The 14461-nt window shown below is 44.7% G+C and overlaps 1 protein-coding gene across 6 annotated transcripts in view; it reads right to left on the bottom strand.

Annotated features, from left to right (window-relative positions):
- The window catches only part of DHRS12 (dehydrogenase/reductase 12), a 32138-nt gene extending 24360 nt beyond the window's left edge, over positions 1 to 7778 (bottom strand). For 4 of the 6 annotated variants that reach the window (XM_051622728.1, XM_051622738.1, XM_051622747.1 and 1 more), the window contains exons 1-3: positions 7674 to 7766; positions 7131 to 7264; positions 2812 to 2894 (exon numbers count right to left, since the gene is read on the bottom strand). In XM_051622728.1, the coding sequence (XP_051478688.1) occupies positions 2812 to 2894; positions 7131 to 7264; positions 7674 to 7729 (273 nt within the window). In that variant the 5' untranslated portion in view covers positions 7730 to 7766. Of the gene's footprint in view, positions 1 to 2811; positions 2895 to 7130; positions 7265 to 7673 lie in introns of those variants that run through there. The other 2 variants (XM_051622773.1, XM_051622763.1) reach the window with 2 other exon arrangements.
- Positions 7779 to 14461: the final 6683 nt, after the last annotated feature.

Below are 14461 nucleotides of genomic sequence, written 5' to 3'. Positions count from 1 at the left end.
AAGGTCACTGCTTGATTCTGCTGAACTTCTCCTGTGCCAGAAACAAAAGGGAAGAAATGGGGTTACACCTGCAACCCTCCTGTGGAGAGGAACAGACCAGAGAGGTGACTCAGAACTGACCAAACTAAGTATTCCATTGCATACACATCATACCAGGTATAAATCTGAGGGATCACAAGGATCCATAGCCAGCACCCTAGGAGGACTCTGTTCTGTCCCTTCCTACTTTTGATCCCAATCCCTGTATTCCCAAATCTGTGCGTTCCTGCATTCAGCTCCCATCTGCCACTGAGTACAGGAGTCCAGTCTGGGACTTTCCCAGAGCCTGCCCTGCAGCAGTGGTGGTGATGTGAGCATTACTGGGGGGAGAGTGATATTTGTTTTCTATATTTTTGTATATATCTCATTATTTTCTTCTTCATCATTATTGCTTTCATTAAAGCTGTAGAGGGTTTCCAACCCATAAGTCTCCTTTATTCTCTTTCCTTTCCCTTTCTGGGAAGGGAGAGGACATAATAGAGAACATCTATCATTGGTTTAATTGCTGGCCCAGCATTAAACCTTGACAATGTTCAATATTAGAAGTGATTTCAGAGACAGAAAAAGACCTAAATCAACAGTTACTGGCTGAAGACTGCCACGTTGGCTCAGGAAAAGGAGCCACAAGCCTGTTCCCTATAAAAATCCTTAATGGCAGCAAATTTTCAAAGTGAGACTTAATCTCCATTACTAGATCTGCTTTAACAGATTAGGAGAACTTCCCAGTTCCCAAGTCTAGGTGCAGGTGCCTGCCAGATATGAACTCCACTGTAGCACTGAACTCTGTCATGTATTGCTGTGGAAGATAGAAAAACTCTTTGGTGTATTATACCACAAGATCTTTGTCCAGATGACCAGGAAGAGCAAGTTAAGCCTGGATACAACTTGTCAAGTTGCAGATAAAGCATTGTATTATCTCACTGGATTGCTTCTGAATGAGTACTTATAAAAATGTTCTTGTGGGCTTATTAAAATGACTCTTCCCAGTGCAGTCACATGTCCCACAGGGCTTCTTGTACAGCTTGTCTAACACTTCACTGAATGTTGCTTTCTATACAAGTGCCCTGTCCCCAGGGTCACAAACAAGTTCTGCAGTGCTCACACACTCTTGCATGACCAGAGAAACGACAGGTTTGCAGCCTAGCAAAAAATGGGAGTGCAGTGATTCTGCCACTTTTAGAGGAAGAACATTACTTGCCTCAAGCTTTCCCCCCCTCCTCACCAAATGACATAAAACAGAACATGAAGAGGTCAAACTCATGTCTCTTTCCTGGCTGTCTGACTGCTGTTAGAAAAGGAGGTAACACAGATAATCACCAGTCTTACTATAGCCATGGGATTACACAGTTATAGACAGCTGGAAAGTATTCATTTCTACAGAAGGCCTGATCTAATCCACCTCCGTTAAAGAACTGAAGTGTAATGTTGCTTGTGTCACACTAGGGAGCTGAAACCAAAGAGCAGAAATGTAGTCAATACAGTACCTCTAGCCATAAAAAAAAATCTTCAGAATTTTTGATCCACATTAAAAACTACTATTGGAATCAAAATACCATGTTCAAGAGCCAAGTCACTATTTAAAATGAGGACAGCTCACAATCCAAGTGCTGGGGGTTAACCCCAGTAGACAGTTAAGCCCCACAAAACAACTCGTTCACTCACCATCCAGTGGGATGGCAGAGAGAATTGGAAGGGCAAACCAGACAAAACTTGTGGATTGACAGAAACACAATTTAATAAGTGAAACAGAGCTGTGTGTGCAAACAAAGCCTAATAAGGAATTTATTCTCCACTTATCATCATCAGCCAGATATTTAGCAACTCCTAGGAAAGGAAGGTTTTATCACATGCAACAGTGATTTCAAAAGTCAAACACCAGAACTGTGAGTGCTGCTTCCTCCGTCTTCCCCCAGCTTTTATTTCTGAGCACAACATCATATGGTATGGGATATCCCTTGAGTCAGCTGTCCAAGTGTGTCCCCTCCCAACTTCTTACACACTCCCAGCCTGCTTGCTGGTGGGGGCAGTGTGAGAACCAGAAAAGGCCTTGATGCTTTGCTGTTCAGCAATGACTAGAACATGGGTTGTCAATGTTATTTTGGTCACAAATCCAAAACATAGCACCGCGGGAGCTGCTATGAAGAAAATTAACTCCAACAGCCAGAATCATTACACTAAGATAGAAAGACAATGACTATACTTCTCCATAAGCACACCCTCCTGAACAATTACCAAAAGCAACAGCAACAGCTACAGGGGTACACTACAGAATGAGAAAAAAAAAACTTTAGCAGAAGGAAGGAGGTAAAGAAGAGATATTGTCAGAAAAGGAAATGGAAAAGTCTGTAGAGCATGGAACTGGGAGCACACACAGGACTTCACAGAGCAGCTAATGTTAGCAAATCAAGAGCATGTTATTCAGACACATAAAACCTTCAACTCCAATGCTGTAAACTCATAAATGCTGTTGTAAGAGTGTTGTAATGCATTAACTTTTAAAAGCCTCAGCTACATGGATAGGAATAGTAAGTGGGACATCACAAAATGTATCAGCAACAAACGTTAAATAAAACAGCAAGCGGCTGATAAATGTTTTTAATCACAGAAAACATCACCTAGTGAAATTAAATCACTTCAAGACATTTCTATGTCCGTATGAAGTTACTGTTAAAAACACAACGACAAAATGACATAACAGAATAACCCAAGGCCTTTGAGGTCTTTAATATTAACAATCTTTCTTAGAGTAAACAAGACTGAAAAACAATTCACCTGATTGCCCGTTTCTGACACTATTTCTCCTTTGGCGACCTCAGCTCGTTCCTTATTTCGGCAAACCAGATGAACCGTGCCACCTGGTGGATTTTGACAAGAAACAACATTTGAGAACTAATTACTAGATGGAGGGGGGCCGGCAGGGTAGGCATCAGCAAAGAGGGAGGGCCAGGAAGTGAAACAAATGAAACAAAAAACCTTTTGTGATTGCATTCCAGTTTGTGCGAAATCTACAGCCCGCTAGAAGCAGTAGCAGTACTGGTCAGATGGTCACCAAAATATCACGGAAGCCTCCCAGCAGGCAGAATGTTCCTGAGCTGTGCACAGCCAACAGACCCACTTCTCTGCTGCAAAGAGCTGAGCAGTGGCTTTTTATCAGTGCTGTTCCACAGGTCTGTGGAGCTTTCAGGGCTCACATGACACTTGCTGTTGAGCTGGGAGCTGATGAGGGCCACAGCACCTCATAGCAGTCCCAGGTCCACCAGCCTTGGGCCATTCTCAAGGGCAAATTGCCCCCAAAAGGCATTGATCCAGCAGTACCACCAGGCAGACCAGACATACCAAGAATCCCAGCAGGGTCTGTCAAAAGACAGAGGTAAAGGTACTTCAAACAAAAGGTTTAGGACACAAAAAGTGGATATAACAAAAAAAGCTCAAAGAATTCTGCTTAGCTCTGGTCCCTGTGAAGGCAGGCAGGCAGGAGAAAGTATCACACTGCAACTGGGTCATCACACAAAGCGGCATTTATAGAGAAGGCCACTGCATTCTAGGAACTCTCTGCTCAAACCATTTTCAGTCAAGTCTGCATGTCATGTTTAGTGTTGATAAAATCATAGAATCACCCTGGTTGGAAGGGACCCTTAAGATCATCAAGTCCAACCATAACCTAAATCCACCAACCATAACCTAATTTACCCGTTCAGTGCTTAAACCATGTTGCTAAGCACTGTATCTACACTTCTCTTAAATACTTCCAGGGGTGGTGAATCCACCACCTCCCTGGGCAGCTTGTTCCACTGTCCAGCCACTCTTTCGGCAAAAAAATTCTTTCTAAATACCAGAGTTATACTGGAAATTGAAGCTAAGGCATCTGTATCATAAATGCTTCCTTTGGAACATGCCTTAGAAAATTCAGTAAATGGCTTTAAAAACACAAGTGACTGGAATTGCTACATGAAGGGAAAAAAAAAAAAAAAAAAGCAGCCAGCTACCAGAATGCCACTTCTCAGCAGTGGGAGTTATGACAAACACCATGGCCACATACTGCAGCTTAGAAGGCTCTGGCCAGGCATTAAGGGACCTCTACAGGTCTCTTCCAACCCACTTTCCTATGAAAGGAATAAGCAGGGCAAGGATCCACTCAGAGACTTACTGTGACCTCGTAAGTTGGCAACATTAAAGTGAGCCTTCAAAAAGGGGACTTAAGGCATAATTCTTTTTTATTTTTATGCTTCATATTCTCTCATCATTACAAGTAATGTGTTAATCTCAGACATAAGAGTACCTGCACTCTTTACTTTTATCTATTGTTAAAGGTGTTTTAGGGCTTGCTAGCAGTCCACCATGAGAAGGCTCAAGCAATGTAACCAATTTAAGAAAAACAAGGGTGCCAGGTCACTCTGGTACTGCTCAGAACCCAAATGCAAGGCACCACGTCTACCCTAGAGGTAGAGCAGCCACACACTGCACAGCCCAGTGTGAGGTCTGATAACAGTATTTTTTGTCTACAAGAGGGATTTCTCCACTGAGCACCATTACAGCAAGTGTACTTGGCACGCAGCTGGTACAGGTAACGCCTCAGGGTTCTTCTGACATTTTCTAACAGGGTCTGATTCCTCCACTGCACTGTCAGAGTTCTTATCAAGTGCACAATTGCAATAGGAAACTCATGAATCTATGAATACAATACAAATGACACTAATCAATGTTTAATAAAGTTTTATTAGGGGTCTGGAACACTTGTCTTACAAGGAAAGGCTAAAAGACCTGGGGCTTTTCAGTCTAGAGAGGAGAAGACTGAGGGGGGACCTAATTAGTGTCTATAAACACATGAGGGCTGGGCATCAAGAAGGCAGGGACAAGCTCTTTTCACTTGTGTGCTGTGATAGGATGAGGGACAATGAACTCAAACTCGAGCACAGGAAGTTCCACCTCAACATGAAGAAGAGCTTCTTTACTGTGAGGGTTACAGAGCACTGGAACAGGATGCCCAGAGACGTTGTGGATTCTCCTTCTCTGGACCTTCTTTCAAGTCCTGTCTGCATTCCTTTCTGAATTATCTGCCCTAGTTGGTGTGTGGGGTTTTTTTGGGTTTTGTTTGTTTGTTTTTGTCCTGCTCTGGAAGGAAGGGTTGGACTCGATCTTCAGAGGTCCCTTCCAACCCCTAATATTCCGTGATTCTGTAATTCATCTTCAGCATGTTACACATATACCTTGCATGGAAGAAACCATGAATGGACAGGCACTAAATATATCTCACAATGAAAGACAGTCTTTGCTCCTGGCAAAGCAGATTCCATGAAAGAGAAATGACAATCAGAAAGAGCAGTGTCCAGTGCTCACCTCTCTGTAAGTTCTCACAGTGATTGCAGGCTTCACTGCAAAAGAGGGCTTTAATTACAGATGTTAGGGCAATTAAGGATGCGCATGTGCAGGTATTTACGGAGGTTTTCCCAAAACACAGGGGACAGCACAAGTAATGTGTGCAGGTACAAGCTAATCACATGGAGGAAGCAGCTGGCCTTCAAGCTGATCAGGAACATTCTCACAGTCCACAGTGGAAAACATCAAACACAAACAAAGGTGGTTTTTAAGGGGCTTGAATATGAACTTTTTTCTTGCTTTTAAGGAGATGGAACTTTTGATGTGACCTATGGACTAGGAAAGGGATTTAAATCTATTTTCCATGGTAAAGATTGAAATTATTTTAACTTAAACAACACTTTGGAATTTTCAGAGTGGTTAGGAGAAGACTGCAACAAACAGATGCATCACAAGGAAAGCCCACATCTGCAAATTCCATAGGAGACTGACTCAGAGAAAACATGAACTTGTGCTAAAAAAAAACCCCTTCATCGAGACCATCGTTATTTAAAAAAAATCTGAAGTGCTTGAAGGTAAAGCCAATGTAACTTGGTTACTCTTTTGCTGAATCTGAATTCTTTATTTTCTTGTCATGGTGTACGTAAAGAGATTCAACTAGAAGCCACAGCTCCAATGGCTGACATTGAATTTCAGAGTGACAAGTGCAAGGACAGGATCAAGAAGACATTTTTAAGTTATTTTAATTTCATATGCACAGCACAGCCCACTCTGGATATGAAGACAAGCAGCCTGAGCCCAAAGTTGTTCATTGAGTTCCAAATACTAGACACAGTGACCAAGCCCTATTCAGATCTGGTCAACCTGACAGCTTTCAAATCCTGGCAGGCATGTCTGACTGCAAGCAGAACAGCCACCAGACAAAGCAATACCTACCTTAGGCTACTACACGTAATGGCAGTAGTGGGAACCTGAAATCAGTCACATACTGGCACTGATGGGGATCTTTAGCCCAAAGACTCTTTCATGCTAATGATTTTGAGTTTCTTTAAACAAGTCCCCACTTTCCTTCGTAAGATAGTTATGAAACCTAAACAGGCAAAGAAAGAGCAAGAAGCCGCAAGCTCCTCCCTTCTATTCTACATGCCAAAACTCCTATCACTCTTGCACAACAGAAATTATTTTGTCAACTCTGAAAGGGATTAGGTTTATCCTTCAACAGTAGGTAGTCCCAGTCCATACTATCTCCTTGCTCACAGGGAGCAACAGAAAAAATGGTTGCACACAATCAGTTAAAAAGCACAAACTTCAGGTTATCATCACCAAGAAAAAGCACAGCTATGTCGCTTCTCTTCCACTCTCCCATCTTAGCTCAGCGAAGCCAGTTGTTTTCTTCCATCATAGGACCATTCTGAAAGTTCTTCAAACTAGTTCAAATACAACCAGGCTGCTACTTGTACCGCATCAGCCTTGAACACACCTCGCCCAGTCACCAACACCCTTAGATGCCACTCTAACGCAGACCGGTTTTGGTAAATGAGCACTTGAAAAACACTCCGCAATTCCTCTCGACTTACTCTGCTTCATTATTCCAGTTTTCACAGCGCTGATCCTGCTTAAACCTCTAACACACACTAACAGCCCTGCAGAATAAGCCTCCTGACCCCTCACCCCGGGGAGCTGGGCTCCCTGTGTTTGCACGGGAAGGCTGAACCCGCTTCCTTCCCCCTTCCCCGCCTGGGCCCCGCACAGCTCCTCACGACAGCCCCGCTCACCTCTCCTCGCTATCTCCTTGGCCGCGGCCTTGCCGATGCCACTGTTGGCACCGGTGACCAGAAAGGATCTTCCAGCCACGCTCACCTCCACGTCGCCGGGACGGAAGCGCCTGGAAGCGGACTCGTAGCCACCCCTGAGCAAACCAGAGACACCTGTGAGAAACCGCCAGAGGGGACTTCCAGAGAACCCCGAGGAGGGCTGGAAAGCGCTCTCCCCTCGCCGCTCAGCGCGGGCGGAATGCCCCCCTCCCCACACCCCCGCACTCGCGGGGCAGGCAGGGGCCTAAGGACGCCGCAAGGAGCGATGCGGCAGCCCGGGGCGCTCCCCGCGCAGCCCGCCCGGCCTGACCCCCGGCCCGGGGTGCGGGGCGGCTGCAGCCCCCGCGCGGCTGCCCGGCCCGGCCCGGCCCAGCTCTCACAGACATCGCACCGAAAGCTGCCCGCTCCGGCGGGCCTGGGGAGGCTTCGATTCAAGGCATCGAACACCCAACGCCTCGAAACGGCTAAAGGCGCCGCGGCTGCAGAGACCCGCCCCGCCCCTACCTGGTGTACTCCCGCAGCCCCTTCACGAACCACACCGCGTTCCGGTACCACGACATGGCGAGGACCCTGCTGCCGCAGCCACGGCAGGGCCGGCCCCGCCTCTGCCCTTACATAAGGCGCCCGGCCGGGCCCTGCCCTCCCTCCCTGCCCGCCGGTAGGTACGGGCCGCGGGGCAGCCCCGCCCTGCCCGCCAGGACGGGCCGGGCCCGGGGGGGTGCGTGTGGCGAGGGGAGTCATTCCCCCTCGCAGCCGCTTGCGGGGTTTTCTTTGCTTCTGCCTTCCCTTTTCCTCGCTTCTTCATCAGCCAGGGCTGCTCGTTCTCCGGCCTTGGGAGGCCCACCTGGAGTACTGTGTCCAGCTTTGGAGCTCCCGACGCAAGGAGGACGTGGAGCTCCTGGAGCGAGTCCGTGGGAGGGCCGCGGGGAGGCCCAGAGCGCTGCAGCCCCTCTCCTGTGAAGACAGGCTGAGGGAGTTCGGTCTGGAAAAGGGCAGGCTCCGGGGAGACCTTATAGCAGCCTTCCAGTACCTGAAGGGGCTACAGGAGAGATGGGGAGGGGCTTTTTACAGTGGCATGTTGTGAGAGGACAAGGGGTGATGGATTGAAACGGGAAGAGGGGAGATGTAGGTTAGACATTGAGAAGAAATTCTCTAGTGTGAGGGTGGTGAGACACTGGAACAGGTTGCCCAGAGGATGCCCCCTCCCTGGGAAGTGTTCAAGGCCAGGTTAGATGGGGCTTTGAGCAACCCTGTCTAGTGGGAGGTGTCCCTGCCCGTGCAGGGGAGTTAGAACTAGATGATCTTTAAGGTCCCTTCCAACCCAAGTCTTTCAATGGTTTAAGCCACCCAACCATGGTTCTCTAGCCAGCCAGGCATTTTGGTGAGAGCTGCAGTTAGCCCCTATGTTGCTGGAGACTGCTGTGCCTGTTGAAGGCAGTGGCAGAGGAAGGCAGGAGAGTTTTCCAAGACACCTGCTTGGGACAGATGCTACTGTCAGCCAAGTTGGTGCAGGAAATGGGGAATCATGCTTTGGGAATGGGGAGCAGAGCTACAGGACCTGGGCCTGAATCCTCTATTGTGGAAAGCTGACAAGGGACACTTGTGCAGAAACACAAACAACCATGTGCCACACCAAGTAGCATTTTATGTAACAAATAAATGCTTGAAATTCTCAGCTCCTACTAATGAGGTTAAGTCTACTGGCAGGTTACACAAATGACCATTGCAGCAGGGGAAGCGAAATTTGAAACGTGTTTTCAGATCCTCTGGAGTGTGTGTTGGAGCTATGAAGCCCAAGATAATCACTTGGGAGTTGCACATCTGGACAGCCCATGTTAGCCATAGGCAGTTTTCATTATAGGTATGTTTTTAAGTACATTGAAGGGACTATGTGCTTAGATGAATTCATTAATTCTATGTGGTGTGCAGGGCCATGTGTAGAGAAGCTACTTTGGGAACCCTGAGTTTTCAAGAGCATAAGTTACTTGGTTTCAATAGCAGAGAGAGGGGAGGAATGACTATTATTTTTTGACCCTGTATGATAGCCTGGTACTTCGTTTTCTAAACCTCATCACTCTGGCAGAGGCCCTGTGCTAAAGTCTTCCATGTTTTCAGCACATTGCGTGACTATTAGGCTGACACAAAAGGTACATCCCACCTGGAAGTTTAAACTTTTGAATTCAGCAGTGTCTGTGCTAGGTATTGTGTGTGAAAAACAAGTTTTCAGAGGGCAGAAAGACACATTTTCACAGTGATACTTTCTTCCCTCCAGCAACCATCAACCTAAATGTTCTACCTTTGCATGAAATCTGAAAATGCTTGTTCTTACTAGAACAGTTGAAAGAATGTATTTAAAACCAGCAGCCTCATTCAGTTTTAACCTGTCTTGCTCTTGGAAATGGCTAGGAGTTTTTGACTGAAGTGTTCCTGAGCAGTTCATCCTGATTGTGATGCTCAAAATGGAGACTTCTGGCCTAGAAAGGAACAGCTTGGCAATAGTGAGAGTGGCAGAATCCTATAATGGAGAATGAATGGCAGCCTGAACTACAGATACATACTGTGATGTCTGTAAGTATGTAATTGTGAGCTATATGGAAATAGATTTGTGATAATCCCCTACAATGTGCAATTAGCAACCAAAAATGTACAGCTTAGACTGCTTTAATGATGTTAGATAATCACACTCACTGTGAACAAGGCAGATGTTAGGGTTATGTGAGTCCTGCATACAGGCTGGAATAGTGTCCCCTATTCCTACTTTCAATCCTTTGGCCTGCTAGCCCTTCAGCTTCTCCCTTTTCCTCACAGCCTGTACAAGTCTGCCTGGTTGCTCTCCTCAAACCCCTGGCTCAGGGAAAACACACAGCAGGGGAAAACCAGATAATTATTTGGGCATGCCTGCTGTTTTGAATATCCAGGCAGAAAACTGCAGTGCTGCCCAGCATTTTTATGGTAGTTAGAGAATGTCTCTTTCACCTTGGACTTTGTAACCCTTGGTGCATGTCAGTGTGCTGTTGCGAGAACAATAGTGTTTCAAGGTCACTTACTCCACAGAATTAGCTGAGTTCTTCACAGAAAATATGGTTTCAGATTGGAAAACATTAGCAAACTTCAAACAAAACAAAAAAGGCTGGATGGTGCAGCCCTGAGGTACTAACCAATGTGAGTATGCATGGCAGAAGCTGTCCATGAATCAAACAAAAATATATTCTTGCAGCTGGACAATGGGAGCAGTTCATAATATTTTGGTCTTTAAGGAGTAATGGGCAGTTGCAGCTCATTACTTCTTATAACATTAGAGAAGGTAAGATTGTTAGGAAGACATTTTAGTGTAGAGTTGGGAGCCAGTGTCACCCTGGCACACACACAACATTCTCTTGCTGGAGTGCAACAATCCCTGAATACATTGAGCTGAGAGATTTCTGCTTAGAAACACTTGCTTTTGCCTTACCAGGGGCCTAAGCTTGTACCCAGAAAAGCATCCTCACAGCACAGTGTGGACACATCCATGAATAAATATTTCAGCCATGAAATCTCTTTCTGAACAGCTTCACATGCGAAGCGAGCTCTGCAGGCTGTCCTAACACCTAAATATTTCTGCTACCTCGTTTCACCCCCTGTGATGTTTTGCTTTTGTATTATTCAAGAAGCAGGAGGCCGCTGAGATTGTGTGAGTGCTCTCTGCTAACCCAGCCATCACGGTGATGAGGCAGTGTGTGTGCAGGCCATGTTGCTTGCAGGAGAAGGGTAAAACATAGTTTTGCTTAGAGTTGGCTGGTGCTAAGGAAGGTCCAGTTTTGCAGTACTCTCATGAGCGAAATTTCTGCTCACAGCAACAGTTGTGGTTGCGTGGTGAATTTTGTACTGAATTCTAGGCTGACACACCTGGTTAGCTGAATTAAAATCCATTCTGGAGCTTTGGAAGTTTGGAAAGTTACAACTTTTGGCTTCTTCCATTGTTGCTACTTGCTTAGCATTAAACTCCAATAGGACACTGCTCTGAACATGAGGGAATTTTCTGACAAGGAATTCTTCTCATAGATTGGCAGCCAACGCCTCAGATAGTTGTCATAACCAGAAGCTGCTACACGTGTGTAGCCTGGTTCCCCCACTGGAAGCGAAGTGATCAAGAGAGCCACAAATCTCTTCAGCTCCTGGCATTTCCCTCATTTGAGCACAAAACAAAATGGCTTCACCCTGGCTAAACACAACCCAGTGTTTAATCCTGATAAAACATACCCGAGTTAACTGTTCCCCTTGGGCACTACAACACTTCAGGTATATCTACACTATCAAATAACTCATAGCATATTCCCAGGTCCTGATCCTATTATTGCCCATACTAGGCAAACAATTTTGGATGCCCAGGCTCTCTTTAAGTATTAAACAGATCCTTCTGTCCAAAACAAGCTCAAACATTGTCAGGGTGGATAGTTTGCTCAAGCGGTAATTAATTCCCAAGCACTATGGATGAGACTGCACCAGGGTTAACACTTGGCCTGGCACTGAACTACATTCAGGCAGTTGCATTTGCCAGTGTAGAAATAGCAGGCCTGCTACAAATGCAGATATATTCCTCAAAGCAAATACAGATTCTGGACTGTGGTGACTGTGAGTCTCCAGGTACCAGGATTTTCCATATAATAATTAATTGAGAATCTCAGTATTTACTTAAAGCAAAAGAGCTGGTAAAAAATACCTCTCCAGCCCCCAGCTGGAGTAATATGACAAACACACCTTAGACTTGATCTGTCTTAGTACCTGTCAAAGAGCAAGGGGTTTTAAGCAAAGTTTTAATTGCCTCCCAACACAAAAGAAAAGTTGAAAATACTGATTGCTGTGTTTCAGCATGTTTCACATTTTCTTCCCAGGGGACAGATGTAAGAGGTAGACAGAGTACTCAAGAGCTGAAAAGCAATTATATATTATACAAGAAGTTTAAAAGCAGCTTCAAGGCCATCTTGCCAATCTCTTTTTATATATATATATTTTTTTTTTTTAATATATATATATTTTTTAAAAAAAATTTTTTGAGAGAGAGGCTAAAATATCTGATGGACAACTGACTTCTTTAGTTGCTTCGCACTAGAGATCTGGCAGACTGTTATACATTCTCTACTTTCTTCGCAGTTACCAATTTTCTAATTAAGTCTCTGTGCCTGCTCCCATTAAATCAATCAGAACATCACCACTGATTGTGATGGGAACAGGAGCATGCTTTAAGGGCTAGATTAGTAGAAAATCTTGGCATCTGTAATTGGGGCCAGGTTTTCAAAAGAAGTGGCAACCATGTGGAAACCAAGTGTTGTGGTGGGAGCCACTCTCAACCCTGCATTTGCCATTCTGGCCTCAGCTCTGGATGTAGAACACTTGAAAACTCCAGATTTAGAAACTAGTGCTTCCCCAGTGTGTGTAGTATCAATTAAGAGCTGTCAGCAGCCTGGGGAGAGGCAGTCAGCACTCTTCCTTTTGCCTGTTTGAAGCAGAGGGTTTGGTGAGTGGTCAGAGAGGAACATCCAGGCCCTGAGGTCGCAGGCACGTGTCTGAAGTGCTTATGCTGTTAGCAAGGCGAGAGAAGCAAAAGCTGCTCATCCTGAACACAGGGAGGGGTGAAAGTTCTGGCATGTAGAGTGTTTTTATGAACAGTAGGGTGTTTCTTTGTTGTGTGCTCTTATACCCAAGTCATTGCTAAGTTTGCCAGCTGCTGTCATCAGCAGTGTTTTCAATGAACAGTCAGACTTTCCCCAGACCAAATAGCCTTTTGTTCTCAATAAACAAATGTGGCAGTATGTCATCAGCTCAGCTCAATCACTCCTTATTACTCAGGGGCCAGTAAAAGGAATCTCTTACTTTGCCTTCTCGGAAGTACAGGTTTGCTCCATCGACTTTTGAGAGCCCTGGTCCCTGAGAGCCTGTGGGGTCTCCCAGGGTCAGGCACAAGGAGAGGAACTGCTGAGTGTCCTCCCAACATGAAGAGAATGGACTGGAAACAGCAGCTAAACCTGCTGCTAACCAAATTAATCTCCTGTATATCAAATAGTATATGCATGCTTTAGTATATAATGTTTAAAAATAATAGAAAATTTATATTTTATTTTAATCTTAAAAAATAAATTTTAGTGTCACTATAGTATCAATTTTATGATTCCCATGACTGAAGAATGATCTTGGTGTCCTTGCAGTAATTAACATACAAACATGCATACGTGTATGTTGCTGTATCTCTACTAATACTTTCTTCAGCTGCCTGTTTCTCTCCTTACTACTCTTCCAGTGGGTTTTACTGTTCTTACTACCACCTCATGGACAGGGATGCTCATGGGCTTATCAATTCAAGTGAGTTCTGCTACACTTTGGTTTTTTATTATTCTTAGTCTTCTGGAAAATTCATAGCTCATTAGGGTTGATTATTTCAACACATTTGTTACCAAGAATTTGCAGATCTTCTCCAGGAGTATGTATCCACCAAGATGTATCTACAAGCAGGGCAATAGACACATCTCAGTTTATATGACTGCCATACATTGTGTGCAAAGGTCAAAGGAATGGACTGAAATTTTGTGCCCATCAGCAACTCACATGTTGTGGTAATAGAAATCACAGAGATATGTAAAATTTCCCCATGTAAAGCTAATGGAGCCAAACCCTCCCCTGCAAATAACCACCAGACTTGTTTATTAAAAGTCTTATTTCACCTATTATTCGCAATTTTTTTTAAAAAAAGTCCATTTAAAATAATGAAGCAACTTTTCTGCAAACTTCTGAAAACAAATAGAATCTGTGAAATACCATGCAGAAGTAGAATAGCAATACAAAAAGCAAACTCTTTTAATTAACATTGCTTACTTTAACCTTTCAGTATCAAGATAAGTACATGGGGTGCAACTTGCGAATAAGTGTGCCTGGTGGCTTTTTTTCCTCCCCCATTTGCATCCTGTGTGCTGATTTCATCTTGATACTGAACAACTAAATATTTTTTCCAAAGGACTGAGAATCAAATCCATAAGGTATGCAGGTACCTAAATCACATGGAAATCAAGAGGACCTTGCTAAAAAAAGCTTTCATGCATGTTGGCCTACAGGGCCACATTTCGCATCTCAGGGCATCTCTCACTTTTGAGCTGTTACACTGCAGTATGGGGAGAGGTAACACAGATTCCTCCTTTCCTTGAGTGATAATGATCACACAGAAGACTCAGTAGGGCTTAGATGAAATCTATGGGTGAAATCAGTCTCTGTTATACCTATTCATCTCAGTGAAATTGCATCGGGGTTGATTTTAATTAGCATGA

This window comes from Apus apus, chromosome 1 (assembly GCF_020740795.1).
Source record: "Apus apus isolate bApuApu2 chromosome 1, bApuApu2.pri.cur, whole genome shotgun sequence".
NCBI lineage: Eukaryota > Metazoa > Chordata > Aves > Apodiformes > Apodidae > Apus > Apus apus.
Note: the sequence above shows the minus strand (reverse complement) of the source record. Positions and strands in the feature narration are given on the sequence as shown.